Raw genomic sequence first — 18,917 nt, forward strand, 5'->3', positions numbered from 1 at the left:
ATGGATCAGGGTCTTTTTGTGTTTGCATCATTTAAATCGGTTGTGGCAATGTAGACAATCAAACTGGTCAGAGCGTTCGTTACAAATTATATTTGTGGCAGATTTACTCCTCTTCTCTGTTTGCCAACTGCCTCATTTTTGTGTTGCAGAGGGTTCATCGACTATTGCTCTCCCTGGCCCTCCAGGGCCACCAGGAGCTGTCGGACCACCAGGCCCACCTGGTGTCCCAGGTAAGGAAACCCTGCTCCTTCGTTGCAGGTGCAGCCTGCATCGCTGTTCATTGTGTATTTACTGAGCACTGTGCTTGGGGTTGTATGAAACACAGAGAAAGCCAAGGTCCCTGCCCTGCCAGGAACTTAACAATCTCAGGGTAAAATGCTGGTTCATCTTACAGGTGGGATAGGGGACACAAAGCAGAACTGGAAAATGCTGCTTCTGAGCAGTAGGTGGGGGCCAGTGAACATCCATGGGGGTGCTTCATGGGCCTACAGGAGTATGGTCGGCCAGCTTGGGGACATGGCTAGAGTCCCCCCCGCTCTCCCAGTGCTGGGTGGGGTCCACACTCTTCCTTTCTGGAGCAGTGTTAAGGAGCATTCTGGAGTCCATGGTTTCCTATCCCTGCCAAGCTGTCCTGTCCTACAGGCCACATAGATCAGAGACTCTCTATTCATTAGCTTCCCCACCTTTCCTGCCCTCTGTGATCTCCGCAGTAGTAAGGCCAGGGCTTGGGCCTCACTTAAACAGGCAGCACAATGGGCATGTGTAGTTGAAGGAGGGATTTTTAAAAAGGAAGACAGGTCGTTTGGAGCACAGGGAAGGGTGTGAAGATGGGAGTGGGAGACGGATACAAGAGGGACAGGTAGGAGGGAGGCTTTGGAAGAACAGGAGGAAGTGAGGTTGTGGCCTGGAACCTGCCATTACATTTTGATCTAATGCACACAGTCTAGCAATGGGTCAAACCTGGGATCTCAAATCCAAGCCCCTTTGCATTTCAAGAAAGGGGGGTGGGGAATACCCTGGATCTGAACCCTCCCGCCCCCCCTCCCCCCCCACACACACACATACCCCATAGTTTTGTTTTCAGATCCAGACACAGAAGGGGCTTATCTTCCAGTCCTGAATTGGGTGGGATTGTCATCAAGACAGCGGAAATCTCACAAGAACAGCTGATGAGATTTTTAGCAGTGCCTGCTCCAGGCTCCATGCTAAGCCCCCAGCCTCAACCTCTTCTGAAGCGTCCGAATGCAGTCACCGCCCTCCAGTACAACGGAGTCACAGTGCAAAGCTCAGAGGTGCTGATTCCTCTCGCACCTGTCTGCCTCTTACACTGGGGTAACTCCTTTGGCTTCAGTGCTGTTATTCCTAAACTTCAGCAAGGGAAGGGACAAGGCAGAGCAGATCAAGCCCATTGTCTTTGTATTATACCCCGTACCTGCCTGGTTCTTCCACCAGTCTAAATGGAGCATGTGCTTTATTTGCTAGGTATTGAACTAAAAACCACCTCTCCAGAACGTCCTGTATCCACCGGCGTGCTCATTAATTCATGCCTGTATCCTGATTTAATTTACTTGCGTGGACAAATGTATTATTTGATGTTCTCAGCTCTTTTCAAAGGCCTATCGATTGTCCCCTGATACTGTTAAATACAGCCATGGAAATCTAACGCAGTCGTTTTTTGTTTGTCCTTTGAAACCAGGTCCTGTTGGGCCAGCTGGTCTCCCCGGACTGCAAGGTACTGTACACTGCCTGCCTCTGAATGAACTGCATTCATTCATCTTTTCTTTTTCATAAAATCTTTCAGTCCCCCTCCTTATTTCTCAGCTTCTTGCACAATCTCTTTCTCTTTTGTCTGCAGATCTTTTCATTTTGGCTCATTCGTCTGCGTTCATAGTTTTAATTAATCTTTGAAGAAATTCCCAATTTTCATGTCTCTCCCCCTTCCCTCCCCCCATAGAGGAGTGGGTGGGGAGTACCCAAATATCTTCTGTGTGAAAGCTACAGCCATAGATACATCTAGTATTATTTTATCCAGGCGTTAGCTCTAGTAGGACACATTCCAATCAAAGCTGCCTTTCTGTTATATGGGCCCTCAAGGTATTTAGGTGCCTAACCCCCATTGGAACTGATTTCAGTGGGAGTTAAGTGCCTAAATATCTTTGAGGATCTGGACTATGGTCCTGATCTAGGGGTCCTGCTATGTAAAAAGGTGGGAGTTAGAGATGGATCCTGAACCGAGCTTGATAATAATGGCAGATTATGCAGGAATTTCCAGATTTGGATGAATGTCCATCAAGGATTGAATCTGTGTCACCCAGTTTATTGTAACAGAAAGCAACATCTGAAGCCATGTCAGAGGAGATCAGAAGCTGGTACATTAGCCTGCAGCCTTGCAGGCCCCCCAAAAGGTAGAGCTCGTCCTCTACTGGCTAAATAACCCACACTCTCTCTGTTCTTGATGAAGGTCCACGTGGCGAGAGAGGGCTCACAGGTGAAACCGTTATGGAAACCATCAAATCAGAAGTTGCAACTTCATTATCTCAAAGTAAGAAGAGATGCTGCTTCAGTTCTTTATTGGCAGCATGAAGAGTTATTGGGTGAGACCAGCCCAGGGGGAGGGTCCTTCAACTTGAGATACCTCTAGCTCAGTATGTAACTTGAGATACCTCTAGCTCAGTATGTTGTAGACGGAGTGGGCACGTGGTTTAGCTGAGGCTCATGGTATCTATACTATGACAATAATAGTATCTAGCACTTGTTACTGGTAGAGCTCAGAACACGTTACAAAGGAGGACAGTATCATTAGCCCCATTTTACAGAACTGAGGCACAGGGCATTGACATTGTCTGCTCAATGGTCTAGCAGGCCAGAGCCAGGACTGAAACTCAGGTCTTTTTGAGTCTTACTGCACTGCTCTGGTCATTAGGCCACAAGACCATGCAGCTGCCCTGTGCTCACAACAAAACTAATGCTAAGCCCGCTGCAAAGAAGTAACCAGCGTAAAGTGACACGATAAATGGATGTGGAGGAGGCAGGGCCAGCTCCAGGTTTTTTGCTGCCCCAAGCAAAAAAAAAAAAGCGAGTGCCGCTCCTTGAAAAGTGCTGCCCCAAGCACATGCTTGGAACGCTGGTGCCTAGAGCCGGCCCTGGGAGGAGGAAATGTTAATTTCAAGGCAGAAGTGACAGAAACAGAATTGAGTTAACAGCAGTGTCCCCTGGGGAAAATCTATTTGTTTTATGTAATACACTGTGCATGTTGCAACCAATTATTATTACAATTATTTATTATAGCTTGGATTATTCTGAAAAGCTTTTGTAAATATGTCTGGGATGTTGATCAAGGATGGATTAAGACTAAAAGCGGTCCCAATCCACTCCCCATATACAAACACTACATTTGAAGTAATTCAGATCTGGAACAGAACTTTGTGACTGCTCCATAGCTCCATAATGGGCCGAACCCAAATCCTGGATCTGAACACCCCCGAACTTGGGATTCACATCTCAGCTTTGAGGCTGAAGTCTATCTCTCATTAAGACTATCCAGGGCCCAGATTCATCAAAAATTGGCCTCCCCCCCCACTCACCAAAAAATTCAGGCCCTCCTTTAAAAATTCTTCCTCCTCCTGAAAAGTCTCGTCATCCGAGCCCAGCATCTTTGGCCTCCCTGGTCTTTCTCACAAGTCCTCACTGTTCAGAGAGATTCCTTACTGTTTCCTACCTTGGTGGCCTTGTCCATCCCAACCTCACCTGCAGGGCCGGCTCTAGGCACCAGCAAAACAAGCTGGTGCTTGGGACGGCACATTTTTAGGGGCGGCATGGCCGGCGCCAGAATGACGCCCCTAAAAATGTGCCCCGGCCACCCTAGCTCACCTCTGCTGCTGCCGCTTGCATGCCACGGCACGTGAAACAGCTGATTCGCGCGCCGCTGCTCCCCCTCCCTCCCAGGCTCTCAAACCTAGGAGGGAGGGGGAGATCCCGAGCGGCCGCGGCGTGCGAAACAGCTGATTTGCACGCCGCTGCTCACCCTCCCTCCCAGGTTTGAGAGCCTGGGAGGGAGGGGGAGACTCCAAGTGGCCGCAGTGCGCGCGCCGCTTCTCCCCCTCCCTCCTAGGCTTGAGAGCCTGGGGGGAGGAGGCAGGGCTGGAGATTTGGGGAAGGGGCGGAGCTGAGGCGAGGCCGGGGGTGGGGTAAGAAAAAAATTGGGGGGGGGGGCCAAAATTGTTTCTGCTCGGGGCTGCAAAAATCCTAGAGCCGGCCCTGCTCACCTGCTGCCTGTTCTCATGGTCCCCAAGAGACTAGCAAGGGAGGCCCTACCCTGTCCTTTCAGAATCATAGGTATGTCCGGGTCCCCTTTGACCCATGAGGCCTTGTACCAAGGATCTTGCCTTAATCCACCCCTGACTCCAATAGCTTTCATGAGCAACATAGCAACAATATTTCCAGAGCAAAAATATTTCCTTTTTTTTCAGTTTCGTCAGATTTACTGGGACGAGCAGGCCTCCCCGGCCCTCCAGGACCCCCAGGTATGTATATTATAATAGAGTATTACATACGGTGCAGTATATAGGAGAGATCACAGGGGCCATAGGGGTGGAATAAAGCCTGCAGCATGCTTTCAACGTGTTCATTTTGCTATGCAAATATTCTTGAATGCGTCTGATTCTTTTCTTTTGTCAGGCACTTCCATCCAGGGACCACCTGGACCTCGCGGCCCAGCAGGTAAAACCTTGTTCCCCACCATACATGGATGGGGGGGAGGGGGCGGCTTACAGTCGATTTGTCACGTGCCCCCAGATGAGTAATTCTGAAACTCTGTGGGAGAAATCTTGGCCCCATGGAAGTGGATGGGAGTTTTGCCATTGACTTCCACGGGGCCAGAGTTTAACCCCGTGTGTTCATACAGATACACTTCACTAGAAGGGGAGTTTTACGATAACGGGAAAGGAACTGTCTAGCAAAATCCCCCCACACCCTGGACCTGCTGGTGGCCCTGACCTCTGGGGGAAGGATGGTGGGGAATCTTTGGCCAGGAAAGTCATGTCTGCACCCTGAAAGGCGAAAGGGTGCCAGCTCTGCTTTGCAGCTGTAGCATCTTCAGTCCTCAACTGCCCAGTGGTCTAGCCTTGATGCAGCACTTAAAAACTAGCAGGTAGATGGTGATTGCTGCAGCCCCAGGAGCTGGGCAGCGTGGGGCCTGTTTCTTATGGAATGAAAACTCCTCTATATGTAAAGCTTCACTGGATGAGGAGTGAAAAGGCCATTTGAATGCACTGAGGCCCTCTGGGATTTTTCCTGCACCATCCTGTAAATGGAGTTTCACCCTAACTGTACCGTGCTAAAACAACAAGGAGTCCGGTGGCACCTTAAAGACTAACAGATTTATTTGGGCATAAGCTTTCGTGCTATGCATCTGAAGAAGTGAGGTTTTTACCCACGAAAGCTTATGCCCAAATAAATCTGTTAGTCTTTAAGGTGCCACCAGACTCCTTGTTGTTTTTGTAGACACAGACTAACACAGCTACCCCCTGATACTTGTATCGTGCTGTGATCCTCCAGTATGACTCCAGGGCATGACTGACTAATGCAGGATAGGGGTGCAGTGAGAAATAAGGAACTGGCCCCAGAATTGGCAATCCAGCGACTCTGCTATGCGGACTGCTGTATTCATTGGCCTTTACCCTCCTTTCTGAGTATTGTTCTATCTCCCTGGCTTAGGAGAAGGATTACCAGGCCCGCCAGGCCCACCAGGCCCACCAGGCTCCTTCGTGCCCAACTCAGGTAGGAACTTTCACTTGATTCTTGTGTTGGATCCTTCTGAAACCTCTCTGTCCCTCTGCGGTTCAATGAACCGCCGGCGATCCCTGGCTTCAGGAGGATGTAGACAGGGGACATGTCCTGCTCCTCCACTCCATGGCTGTGTCTGCTTGTGTACATTAAACAACCCTTTTCTCTTCATTACAGAAACATTCTTCGCAGGCCCACCAGGTCCACCAGGCCCACGAGGGCCAAAGGGAGACCAAGGTGAGTCCATTCTCTCAGCTCCTACTGCTCCGACTGATCATGAGGCTTCCCCAAGAGCTGGCTTTTCAAGTCACTGGTAAAGTGCCTCAGCGCCAAACCCTCATACTGATAAGCAATGCAGAAGATCTCTAGGGCAGAAACTGTCCTTTTGTTCTGTGTGTGTACAGTGCCTAGCACAATGGGGCTCTGGGCCATGATGGTGCTCCAAGGAGCTACCACAGAATAGAATAGAATAGAATAGAATATCAGGGTTGGAAGGGACCTCAGGAGGTCATCTAGTCCAACCCTCTGACCAATCCCCAACTAAATCATCCCAGCCAGGGTTTTGTCAAGCCTGACCTTAAAAACCTCTAAAGAAGGAGATTCCACCATGTCCCTAGGTCACCCATTCCAGTGCTTCATCACCCTCCTAGTGAAAAAGTTTTTCCTAATATCCAACCTTAAACCTCCCCCACTGCAACTTGAGACCATTACTCCTTGTTCTGTCATCTGCCACCACTGAGAACAGTCTAGATCCATCCTCTTTGGAACCCCGCTTCAGGTTGTTGAAAGCAGCTATCAAATCCCTCCCTCATTCTTCTCTTCTGCAGACTAAATAAGCCCAGTTGCCTCAGCCTCTCCTCATAAGTCATGTGCTCCAGCCCCCTAATCATTTTTGTTGCCCTCCACTGGACTCTTTCCAATTTTTCCACATCCTTCTTGTAGTGTGGGGCCCAAAACTGGACACAGTACTCCAGATGAGGCCTCACCAATGCCTAATAGAGGGAAATGATCACGTCCCTCGATCTGCTGGCAATGCCCCTACTAATACAGCCCAAAATGCCATTAGCCTTCTTGGCAACAAGGACACACTGTCGACTCATATCCAGCTTCTCGTCCACTGTAACCCCTAGACCTTTTCTGCAGAACTGCTGCCTAGCCACTCGGTCCCTAGTCTGTAGCAGTGAATGGGATTCTTCTGTCCTAAGTGCAGGACTCTGCACTTGTCCTTGTTGAGTACAAATAATAAATAGGATTCTCCCTTGGCTCTGCGGCAGCTAACTAGATTTCAGTTCAGGAGCCAGGCCAATGACAAGCCATGACGTTCTGATCTAGATTTCAAGTGCCCGTAAGATTTAGGGGTGTTCGGAGCCAGAGCTTCGGTTCTGCCATCAAAGGGACAAGATCCATTTGCAAAGCATGGCATCCGATGCGGCTTGGGTTTCCTTGTTCTTGTCCAGACCCATCTCTGTTCTGCCTTCGCCACAGAGCGATTCCATTCCTTCAGGACCTGTCACTGACATGGTCACAGGTGGCGCTCATCCTCCCCCATGGCTTTGCTTCCCTGCAGGGTCTCCTGGGGCTCAGATGTGCTTAGTCACGTGCATGGATGTGGGAGTGGTAAACATAAACCCGTGCTCTGTAGGAAGCTGGCTGTTGTGGAGGGGGGGGGGAAATTCCCTCCCTTGGCGGGGTTAAAATACCCCGTTCAGCCCTGATCATCAGATGCTGTGATTGTGTTCTGCGTACTCGATCAGGGCCTGTGGGTGTGAACAGTCTAACAATGCCTCTGTTTTCCTGTTCATAGGTTCACCGGGCCCACGCGGATTCACAGGTAAATAGGATTCCAGCGTACCGCACTGCTGTCAGGTGGGGGGATACTATAACAGCAGGAATGTGTGACTGCCCTCTCTCTGTGTGTTTCATCTAGGTGACCCAGGTCAGCCTGGCCTCCCAGGAATCTCTGCTTCAGGTCAGTCTGCGCACGCGCCTTTCTTCTCTGCATTGCTCTGGAGCCAGGCGGTGAAATCCCGGCCCGGCTGAAGTCGATGGCAGAACTCCCATTGACTTCAGTGTGGCCAGGATCTCCTCCAAGGCTTTTCTGCCTGTGCCCTTCTGACTCCTTTTCCTGGCATTCTGGTTGGGCAGGTGCTGGAGTCGCCGTCCAGGGACCTCCCGGACCCGCAGGGCCTCGAGGACCCAAAGGAGACAAAGGTTTGTGAAAAGAAAACCCTTCTTCCTCCTCATGCCCTGAACCTGCAGCCCTTTCACACCCAGGCCTCTCACTGAGGCAGCCTGCTCCTCCTGGACTGGTGCAGGGTGAAAGCATGGCCCTGCCGCCCTCTTTGGGTGCACCAAGGGAGCAGGACTGCACTGCCCTGAGCACAAGATCTGGCATTGCTGCTGGCCCTTACTCGCCTCGCTGCAGGGTTGGCCAAGGCTGCTTGTCCCTTCACCCCAGTCTCCATGATCATGCCTCTGGGTGTGGGATGACCCCATCTCAGATTGAATCAGTGCAGGGCCTCGAAGGGGACATGCAGCACATCAGCCATTATAAACTACCCAAGGGGTGAGTTAATCCCGTGCTGTCCGACCCAGGCTACCTGTGTCTCTCTCCCTTGTTTCCAGGTGATGCAGGCGTGCCAGGGGCCCCCGGCATCCCAGGAGGGTCTTCAACAGGTAAGGGGAGCCTGCTTGGGGATCAGACTCTATCTGTATAGCAGGAAATGCTGACATTAATGGGGGAGAATTTCAAAAGGATTTAGGAGCGCTGGTCCCACTGAAAGTCAATGGCACTTGTGCTCCTAAGCCCCTTCGGCACTCCTGAGCATCTGTCCCAAAATGGACAATTTCAGAACCGCACCTGTCCGTTTTCTGCATGGCAGGAACCGCCCAGTCCTTTGGGACGGCATTGCCTCGACTGCCTGACTCACTGAGATCCAAGCGTCTTATTCGGATCTCACTCAGACCAGTGTCACTCCTTGACTCCTCATTCACACCAGTGTGAGCAGAGACTTTGGCCCAGTTCCTTTAGATGCCATGGGCCCCTTGTAGCTCCGTCGTGGAGGGGATGCGTTGGCAGAGTCCCACCAGGGATGAATTCGGCCCAGTATCTATTGCCAACGTTAAACCACAACACAGATTATTCCCCACCGTTCCCGTCCTCCACCTTCTGACTAAATGACCAGTGACCTAAATCAACCATAAATCCGATTCAAGGTTCCCACAGAAGGGCGCTGGCAGATTGCAAGAGGGAGCAAATTCCAGAGCTCGGAGCTCATCATAGGAAATGCTCTGCCCAGGATTTTCATGCTGGTGACAGACAGCAGGATCCTACCAGCTGATGGGGATGTTACAGGATGTGGGAGAGGTGGCCCAGAGAAGGCCATTTCGGGAGGGCTTGGAACGGACGCCTGGTCCAGTGGTGAGGGCACGAGCCTAGAACTTGAGAGACCTGGGGTCCAGTTACTGCTCCACCACAGGCTTCTTGCATGACCTTGGACAAGTCGCTCTCCGTGCCTCAGTTTCCCCTCTGTACAATGGGGATCAGAGGCCTGCCCTGCCATACAGGGGTGCTGTGAGGAGAAATGCATTAAGGTCTGTGAGATGTTCAGATGGTGTGGTGATGAGCCAGAGAAATAGCTCAGATAGATTTAAGGTTTTACATATAACAACAGCCAATACCCAGAGTTGCACTTGGAAGAGAACTGGGAGCCAATGCAAAGCCTGGTGCTCCCGTGTTGTGTGCCTCTGTCAGCCTGATTAGGTGATTTACTAGGGTCCCTCCCAGCCCTGACCATACTAGCATGGCTCTTCCCACACCCAGGGGAAGGGTTCAGTGCCTGCTCCGACCTTACCAGTCCTTGGTCTGTTCTCTTGATACTAAAAGCCATTGGCCAATTTTATTTCTTCAGGCGGATCTTCAAACTCAAGATACAGCCAGGGTCCACCAGGTCCTCCCGGCCCCCGCGGTCCCCCAGGCCCAGCTGGAGGCTCACTGCAGGAGATTCAGCAGTACGTTGCGGAGTACTTGCAGAGTAAGTGCAACCAGGGATGTCGGGCTTTGACAAGGGCTGGTCACTCAGCTGCTCCTGGCAGTCCCACCACCCAAGATCCACGGGCCATGGCGGAGGTGAAATTATTCAGTGCCCCCATCTCCAGCGTGGGCCGGCAGGGGAGGGGGAAGCTAACCAGGACCCAGATCCACCGAAGGTTTGAGTTCCCTCAGACCCACCCTCTCCCATCCTCCCTGGATGGCTTCCAGCCTTCCTCCACTCTTGAGCCCTTCATAATTCTCCCATGTGTGGCAGCCAACCCGGCATGGGCTGCTACCCAACCTGCTGCTCTGCAGTCTATACACCAGTGAGCACTAGCCCCTCTGATACGGGCCCCCCCTACTGCAAGGATCCTGCCTAAACCCTCCCCGGCAGGCAGGTAGTGTTACACTGCCACGGGCCGAGGAGAGGGGAGTCCGGTGAGTGAAGCAGTGTTGTGTGATCATCCTCCGATGGTCCATAATACGCAACCCGGGAGGATCCACATGACCAGGCTCCCTTCAGACCCTGCCATACAGTCTCTCCTCGTGTCACACCGTTCTCACGCTGCTGATTTGGCTGTCACCTTTTTTCCTCACTAGGTGACACCATCGGGCGTTATCTGATTGGACCTCAAGGCCCACCAGGACCCCCCGGGCCACCAGGAATCATCACCACCATTGACGGACAATCCTTGGACTACGCCGAGCTGGCCAGGCGTGTTATGAGCTCCATGAGGAGTAAGCCCCACGTTCCCGTTTACCTAAGCTCTATTCACCAAATCCTGTTCTCGTCACTGAGATCAGAATGTGACCTGCCGGTGAGCCCTGCGCTGGAGCGGCTCCTGGTGTCTATGGAGCAATGCTCCAACGTGATTATAAAATGTCCGACTCTGTAATCAGTCCAGTGGGGCGACGCAAAGAATGGCGTGCGGCTCCACATGAATGAAGGGGGGAAAATTGAGCCCCGTGTCCTGTCTCATTTTTACATTAGGTTTAGCCAGTTCTTACTGCCTTTTAGATAGACTCCGTTTGAACGCTAGACCCTCAACCCCCTAAACTCCTGGAGAGTCAGATGGGAGCGTAATCTGCCATTGTCACTATGGGCAGCACGTATGTGACAGTATTGCCGTCTGCTTGCTGGGATCAGACTGTCTGCCATTGTCTTGTCCTTCAAAGACTAGGGATCTACAAAGAGACAGAAGCTCCTGCGCTTCTGGCTGTCTAGAGAGAATCCATTCTAGGTCAAGAGAGCGAGGGTCATGTTTTCCCACGTGGCAGGCCATTCGTTTCATTTCTGTTGTCCCATGGATGATACTTACCGGCTGACCACGCTGTGATCCAGCCCTGGATTCATCACCCTGCGCATGAGAGGAAAGTCTTTCCCACAGAGCCACTAAATTCCTTTTTAAGCTGCACCCCCTGATCCAGTGTGAGTCCGTTTCTTTGTCACCGCCTGGCACACCAAACAATTTCCTTTCGAGCTGCCTCTCTTTATGTCGGTCTTCGTCCTACGTGACATGAAACATTTCCATTCTCACAGGCTCCGGTTACAGTATTGAGATGTCATCCTCCTCCTCAAGATTCCTGACTTACGAAGACATCCTGGCCATGCTGCAGAGTGAGTGTCCCGAGCAGTGAGGGCTGCAGATTCCATTGCTGCTCGGGACTGTCTGGGCTTGCTTAGGAACATAGGAATTGGGTCAGACCAGTGGCCTGTCGCTGGCACCAGCACCAGCGGCATCAGAGGAAGAAACCCTGCAGCAGGCTGCGATGGTGAAACCTATCCCCAGGGAAATTTTCTTCTTAGCCCTTTTCTTCCTAACCTAAAATGAAGGGTTTCTATCCCTTGGTTTGGGATGATTTAACTCTGGATAGTCTTGGCTCCTGTTTGAGAGTAAAGCGCTGTAATCTCTATTATGAGAGCGCTCATCATGTAATCGCATCATGCCTCAGAGCAGAGGGGAATCCCAGGGCCGAGAGATGCAGGAGGTTTAAATCATGGTGACAGCTAGGGATTGCAGACAGCACTACTCCTGGCTGAGCAACTGACTCCCTGCGGGGAAATCACTTGACCTCTCTGTGCTTGAGTCAAGCCAGCTGGAAAATCCAATTGAAAAGCAGGAGCGGGCGCTGCGGCTGAGCTGAGCTCGCCCTGCTAGGAACCGACAACAAAGGAAATACAATCAGAACTGGAACTAATTGTAAGAAGGATCTTGGGATGGGCGGATTCTGAAGAAATGGCTCGGCCTGTTAAATACAAGCAGAGCAGATCCCTGCAGCAGCTCAAAGAAAACAGAGCTGGTATGTCTTTCTCCTGGGGACAGGGCCGCCCAGAGGATTCAGGGGGCCTGGGGCAAAGTGGGGGAGCTGCGGCGCTTGTACTCACCCAACGGCAGTCCGGGTCTTCGGCGGCATTTCGGCGGCAGGGGCCCTTCAGTCGCTCCGCGTCTTCGGCAGCACTGAAGGTCCCCCGCCACCGAAATGCCGGCCGAAGACCCGGACCGCCGCCGGGCCAGGGCTCACGGGGCTTCTGCGGGGCCCAGGGCCTGAGGCAAATTGCCCCACTTGCCCCCCCCCTCTGGGCGGCCCTGCCTGGGGATCCCCACCTCGAAGGAGGTCGAGACTCTGTGAGCTACTCACCTCCCGATACAATACCCAGGCACATGTGCATGGGGGGCTGGGATGTGTGGGAGCCTCCTGCCGGCAGGTTTGAGCGTCCATCTTTCAGTGCAAGTCCCTGGCTAGGCAGCCCTGCTGTCAGACTGTGAATGCTAGCAGCTGATTCCTTCCCACCCTTTGGGGACAACCAGCAGCACAAAAGACTCATTTTCCTTTTTCCTTTCAGGAGAAGAAGTTCGTCAGTATCTAGTTGGACCTCAGGGGCCTCCAGGCCCGCCTGGACCCGGAGGAGATGGCTTGTCTCTGTCGCTGAACTATGATGAGTTGACCAGCCGGGTTATAAGCTACATAACAAGTAATGATCCTTTTTAGTGTGTGGTTCTCTATTCTTTCCAAGGGCCTGTTCAAAAAGCCATAGAAGTCAATGGCAAGGCACCCATTGACTTCAGTGGCTTTGTACCAGGCCCTAAGTGAAGGCATGTATTGCTGGTGTATATATAGTGACGGCCAGCACAGAGGTCTCCTTAGAGAAACTTAGAAAAGAAGTTGATGATCCAGTGGTTAGGTTAGGACTCAGGACACCTGGTTCAGTTCCCTGTTCTGCACCTCTTACAATCAGGCCCTGAATGACTGGACCCTATTAACCACACCGTTCCGGGGAAAAGCTGCTTTTTGTCATTCTAGTTGGCAAATGGTTGTTTAGTTGAAACCCCACCCGAGAGGCTGCTAATGCCCTCTAGGAGCAGTTCAACCCGTGTGGCCAAGTTTTACTGGCAGAAACATTTTGGCAAAGCAAATTTGAAAGCTGCGAGCTACCGGTATTTGCAGAAACCAAATTTTAAATCCTCCCATTTGCGCTGAAAGCATGACGTGCTTATCCAATCAGGGAACAGGGGAATAATACCATGTGATTCATTGGCTCAATCACAACTAACCCACACAGGTTGAATATGCACGATCAGTCCATAGACTAAGAGATTTAGAGAGATACTTGGTGAGTAAATATGAGGCTATTCCAGGAGCAGAGAAAGAGGCTAGATTCACAATGGGTGAAAGTCCCATCTGGTGACGAGGGCCAGCACAAGACCTATGCATCAGCTGAGGCCTGATTTGAATGGATCGTAAGTGGCACATAGGCCTTAGCCTTTGATTGACCTGCCTGGAGGTGAATTTCACCCTACAGGAATTATTGGTTGTAAATTAGCCACCCAGCTCTGTTTGTCCCACTATGATAGTGATCATGTTTCAGTGGCACATGTGATGTTTAGCCTGCCAATGTCGCTGTTATCCTCACATCTAAATGTTTTTCATTTCCTAGATAATGGACTCAGTATTGGGCTCCCGGGACCCCCTGGTCCTCCAGGATTACCCGGCACATCTTACAGTGACCTAATAGCTTTACTCCAAGGTAAGCCCTAGGTGTCACACCCTGCTAGCCACACGCCAGGTAGTCAGTCAGTGATATTCTTTTATAGGCTGATATACACTGATAGATTCCTACAACCAACAGCTGAGGGAAAAGCACACTTTTCTGGGGGAGGAGGTTATTACTAAACTCCTCCCATCCAACCATCATCTATAGGAGAGTCTGTTGGATTTCCAGTATCACCTGTCATCCTGGTTAACCCTCTCTAACCTCTGATGAGCAGTTCTACTCTGCTTACAGACATGCTGTTGCACTGAATGAATGTCACAGTTCCATCAAACTCAAGGAATCCCTAATATACTGTGTATGGCTTGTACCCAGTCAAACCCATGAGTGTCTCCTTTGGGCTCTTGCTCCATCTGATGCTGTGGAGATCGGCAGGTCAGGGGGTTGTGACCGGAATCCCACCTCTGTCTGAGAGCTCAGGAGGTGTCTGTTCCATGTGAGGACTGGAAACACAGACAGAGATTGCCCCCAACCCTCATCAAACTATGGAGTGACGAGTGGAGCCTCTAATGCTACTGGACAAAGCAAATACAAATCTGGTCCCTTGTTCTCCACCGGGATGGACCGACCACAGCACAGGCCTCTGCACCCAGTCGTCGTCCCAGTGTCGTCAGTGCAGCGTGCGCTGGCAGTTCCCGCTGCAGGCCATTCACAGCACTTTCTCTTGGATTCCCCACACACTCCTACTGCAAATAGAAGTGCGGGAGTGAAGCCCGTTCATCAGCAGAGATGTTACTGCCAGGGGAGCGACGCTTTGGGTGCAATGGGGTGGAAGCCTTGCAATGACTCTTTCTCTTCCATTGTACTTCCAGGCTCTGAATTTAGAGGCATTGTTGGACCTCCAGGGCCACAGGGACCCCCTGGAATTCCAGGCAGCTCTTTCTCCACGTTCAGCCTAGAGGATATCACCTCTTACCTGCAAAGTAAGGAGTTTGCTCTTCTCAACAGCTGCTGGGAAGGGTTTGGGCCTGCAGAGGAAATGGCATTCAGAGACGGCAGGGAGATTTAGGCTGCAAGTTAGCTCCCCAGGAGATTTGGCTGCGTCATGCCCATTAAATGGGACTGAATCCCCAGGCAGCTTGCAAATCTCATCCACGTCTGCGTTTCAGGGCACAAAGAGAGGTGGAATTTGGGGTTGGAATCTTGAAACAATCAAGATTCCAAAACTAGTGTAATTGCCAGGTCACCTGCCATTCACAAAAATATTATTTCTCCCCATCCCTACTCTCCCAAGGTGTGGGATACGCTTCTGTCTCTGGACCACCGGGACCCCCAGGACCTCCAGGGCCACCAGGGCCACCAGGTCTGTCAGGAACTGGCCACTTCTCCTACACTGACAACGTGCTGAGCGACACATTTAGGAGCGAGCTGATCCAATATCTAACCAGTAAGGAAACTCGGTATCTGATGGCAATCTCACCACCCACCCACTCCGCTTACTGTTGGCTCTGGTCAATGTTATAGTCGGCAAGTCTGATCTATGACCTAGTAGGATTCGCTCTGGGTGAAATTCACTGCAAGGGCTAGGTACCATTTAAATCCCCCAAAGGCTGAAGCGGGACTTAAATGGTGCCTTGTCCCTGCGCCAGACCTCTGCCCCGGGCTGAATTTCACCTTTTGCACCTTATCTATTCTGCACCAGACTGGGGCCTAATACAGCCTCTGGTGATCCCGAGATGCAAGGCATTGGCGAGGCGATGAGTGTTCACCACTGTTATATTTAAAGGTGGACTTCTTATATGTTTTTTACTGTCATTTTTTATGGGGAAGGCATTTTCCTAATGAGCAATGGAAGGGGGTATGGGTCTAGTGGACTGAGCCAGCAGCAAGTACACCCTGAACCCAGCCTTGCCTCTGTCCTGTTCTGGCAAGTCGCTGAGGGCACCCTTTGAAAAAGTGTCTTTTAATCTGGGGAGCCTCCATCTTTGGGCTCCTTGCCTCAGTTTCCCCATATGGGGTTCAGGCTACCGGCCAGCCTCCTGGGGCAGTTTGCAGATGTAAAGTGAAGTGCGTTGCCGCAGGCTGCATTCTGCAGACAAATCAGGTTGCAGACTCTCAGCCACTGCCCAGCGTTCCCAGGCTGTTGGCCACCAGTGCCAATGCCCCATGGACTCTGTCCTTGGGAAGCAGGGTGCGTGTGGCATCTGTGTGTCTGTCTGCTAGCACCATCAGCGCCTGTTGTGTTTTGCAGGTGATGATGTTCGAAGGTTCATCTCGGGGCCTCCCGGGCCCCCGGGGCCTATGGGCCCACGAGGGCCAAAAGGAGATAGCGGCCTCATGGCTGGGTCCCATGGAGGATCCCAGGGTGCAGATGGATCGTACCGTGGCACCATGGGCAGCGATGGGTCATACGATGGCTCAGTGGGTGCAGACGGATCGTACAGTGGATCCCTGGGAGCAGAAAGAACACACAGGAGATCGATGAGTTCGAGCGGCTCCTACAGCGAGTCATTCACCGGATCGCTGGATTACAATGAGCTGGCACTCCGGGTGTCGGAGAGCATACAGAGTGAGTGGGAAGCCTTCTCCCGCTGCATGGTGAAACCTCAACTCCCTCGCCCCATGCCTTGCAAAGCCCATCTACCACCATCCACCACTTTCCCTTCCTACCCCCCTGTGCACTGCTGGATGCAGGTCTCTCCTGAGCCCATCACCACTGGGAGCAAGGCCCAGATCTACTGAGCCCTGCCACCAGCAGTGCAAAGCACTGACCTGCTGAACCTGCCAACCCGTGAGTCCACGGCGAGGTTTGCTGTGCTGGAGGAGAAAATCAGACTCAGTGATGGTGCTACTTCTTCTCCTGGGCCAATGGGAGCAAATGACTGCAGAGCCACGAACACTGGGTGCAGATTGATGTTTGAATTCTTTGCCTATTAAACACCAGCCAGAATTAATTGATATTCATTATTTCTAGCAATAGGCAAGGGACAGCGCTCACCTGCCCGGGGAAATGAAAATAACCTGCTCAGATAAGACACTGAAATGCATGGCTCTGGGGGATTTGCCTCCCTCTGTGTTGGGGTGAAATTGACCCCTGTGTAGAGGTGCCAGTGCAAAATCAATGCACCACATAAGTCCCTCTTAAATCCTCAAACTAGGGCTCGCAGGGTAGCTGGGCTCTTGTGTTGGTCCCCCGCACAGGGGCCGTTCTCTGGCGATTTAGAAGGGAAAATAAAACCACACTCTTCCAAGACGTTTAATACAAACAATAGCGCCGGCTCCACAACCGTAAAATCCCATATAGCGCTGACGTTCTAAGATTCATCTTCTCCTGTTGGAAGAGAGCGTCTCTAACAGGATCTCAGGGTTATTCCATGGAATTCACGCTGCAGGGCTGGAGATATGTTAACAGGCCAGTATCCTGCCATTCAAATCATCCTAGGCACAGTGCTCGTCTGGCTGAAGGGGGTTTTCTCTGTGTCCTGCTATTTTAAACCCTGCGTTTAATTCCCCAGGCCGAGGCCTCCTCCGGGACATGGTCACTTACGCTGCACAAGGTCCCCCAGGACCCCCAGGGCCGCCTGGGATCAGCAGGGTGTTTGCAAACTATGGCAACGTCACCGAGGACCTCGTGGACTTCTTCAGAAGTAAGAGATACTTTGGTCCCTCCTTGGTCATCCCAGAGCATCGTGTGTTCTCGCCCTCTCCCCACGCTGGCCCAGCTTTGCTGGCTGGGGTGCTCAGCAAGGGTGGGGTTCCCAGTGCTTCTCTAATTGGCAGCATCCCCTGGCCCTTGCATACTGCAAGAGTAGGAACCAAAATTCTTGGTCACCTGTGCCACAAGCAAAGGGAGGAAATATACCTATTGCATAGAACTGGAAGGGACCCTGAAAGGTCATGGAGTTGAGCCAAGCTCCTTGCCTTCACTAACAGTGACCAAATACTGATTTTGCCCCAGATCCCCAAGTGGCCCCCTCAAGGATTGAACTCACAACCCTGGGTTTAGCAGGCCCATGCTCAAACCACTGAGCTATCCCTTCCCCCCAACAGGAAGACTTGTTCCCTCCTCTACCTCCCTTGCTGACCAGCACAGGGTCAGGAACAATCCAGCCTTGAGTCAGGACAGCCACATTTGTCCATCACGTTTTGTAAAGCCCTTTACAACAGCCTTAGGGGCAAGCCTGCACCAGCTCTGCAGATTCCAGCTGCATCTATGTATGTTTAGCTAAGACCTCCCTACTCAGTTTTCCACCTCAGTGATGTGAGAGTGGCCCAGGCTCTGCTCTCGATGACATCAGTGTGGTTCCGGAGAAGCTCGGCTGAAGCCAGCGGGATTATTCTAGAGCAACATCCGGGGAAATGAGCTCAGCGTCTGGCTCAGTGTCTCTTGAACGTACAAAACCATAAAAAAAAACCCCAAACAGCCCGTCCAATACTATTTAAACTAGGTAAATGTTCCAGAAAGCCTTGATCTGAGTCTCATTTCAGTGCTGTTCAGTGTTACTGAAACAAGAGTAAGGGCCTGTTTGCTAGCACATCCCACTGATGCTCTTATTCATTTTCCTCTACAGCATATGGTACCATCCCAGGGCCACCTGGTCCGAAGGGAGAGATCGGCTACCCAGGGCCTAAAGGTAAGACCTGCAATCCTGCTGCCTCCTGGCCGTCAGTTCCCGTAACCTCTGGCACACAGGCTCTGTGAAGCGAGGTTTCCCTGAAGCATGCATCCTTCTAGTTGAGCATTACATATGCCACCTTCAGTATCTGATCCCTAGTGTCATCCTGGCCCTCGTCCCTCTCGTCCCAGCCCACTTCTTGCTGCAGGCAACTGGGGATTGACCTGCAGAATAACCATGACGAAATGCAAACACGTTCCTCTTGTTCTTCCAGGTGAGGCTGGACCAATGGGGCCTCCAGGACCCCAAGGACCCAGGGGCCCGAAGGGGGAGAAAGGAGAGAAAGGTATGAACGTCCTCCCAGAGCAAGATGGGCGCTCTGCACTTCTCGTGGGTAGTGAGAGAGCAAAATGTCTTCTGGTGGCTTGAGTAAGGGACAGGAGCCTGGGTTTGAATCCCGGCTCCAGCGCTGACTTTCTCTGCACCCTGAGGC

The 18,917-nt window shown here is 51.8% G+C and overlaps 1 protein-coding gene across 1 annotated transcript in view; it reads left to right on the top strand.

Moving 5' to 3' along the window:
* The window catches only part of COL17A1 (collagen type XVII alpha 1 chain), a 64,462-nt gene that overhangs the window by 42,304 nt on the left and 3,241 nt on the right, over positions 1 to 18,917 (top strand). The window contains exons 35-56 of the mRNA XM_024100481.3: positions 150 to 230; positions 1,697 to 1,732; positions 2,462 to 2,542; positions 4,470 to 4,523; positions 4,678 to 4,719; positions 5,716 to 5,778; positions 5,962 to 6,021; positions 7,589 to 7,615; positions 7,712 to 7,753; positions 7,930 to 7,995; positions 8,410 to 8,460; positions 9,696 to 9,818; positions 10,418 to 10,555; positions 11,358 to 11,435; positions 12,663 to 12,791; positions 13,755 to 13,844; positions 14,681 to 14,791; positions 15,103 to 15,255; positions 16,060 to 16,377; positions 17,324 to 17,455; positions 18,380 to 18,442; positions 18,699 to 18,770. Of these exons, the coding sequence (XP_023956249.2) occupies positions 150 to 230; positions 1,697 to 1,732; positions 2,462 to 2,542; positions 4,470 to 4,523; positions 4,678 to 4,719; positions 5,716 to 5,778; positions 5,962 to 6,021; positions 7,589 to 7,615; positions 7,712 to 7,753; positions 7,930 to 7,995; positions 8,410 to 8,460; positions 9,696 to 9,818; positions 10,418 to 10,555; positions 11,358 to 11,435; positions 12,663 to 12,791; positions 13,755 to 13,844; positions 14,681 to 14,791; positions 15,103 to 15,255; positions 16,060 to 16,377; positions 17,324 to 17,455; positions 18,380 to 18,442; positions 18,699 to 18,770 (2,010 nt within the window). The remainder of the gene's footprint in view (positions 1 to 149; positions 231 to 1,696; positions 1,733 to 2,461; positions 2,543 to 4,469; positions 4,524 to 4,677; positions 4,720 to 5,715; positions 5,779 to 5,961; positions 6,022 to 7,588; positions 7,616 to 7,711; positions 7,754 to 7,929; positions 7,996 to 8,409; positions 8,461 to 9,695; positions 9,819 to 10,417; positions 10,556 to 11,357; positions 11,436 to 12,662; positions 12,792 to 13,754; positions 13,845 to 14,680; positions 14,792 to 15,102; positions 15,256 to 16,059; positions 16,378 to 17,323; positions 17,456 to 18,379; positions 18,443 to 18,698; positions 18,771 to 18,917) is intronic.

This window comes from Chrysemys picta, chromosome 7 (assembly GCF_011386835.1).
Source record: "Chrysemys picta bellii isolate R12L10 chromosome 7, ASM1138683v2, whole genome shotgun sequence".
Taxonomy (NCBI): Eukaryota; Metazoa; Chordata; order Testudines; family Emydidae; genus Chrysemys; species Chrysemys picta.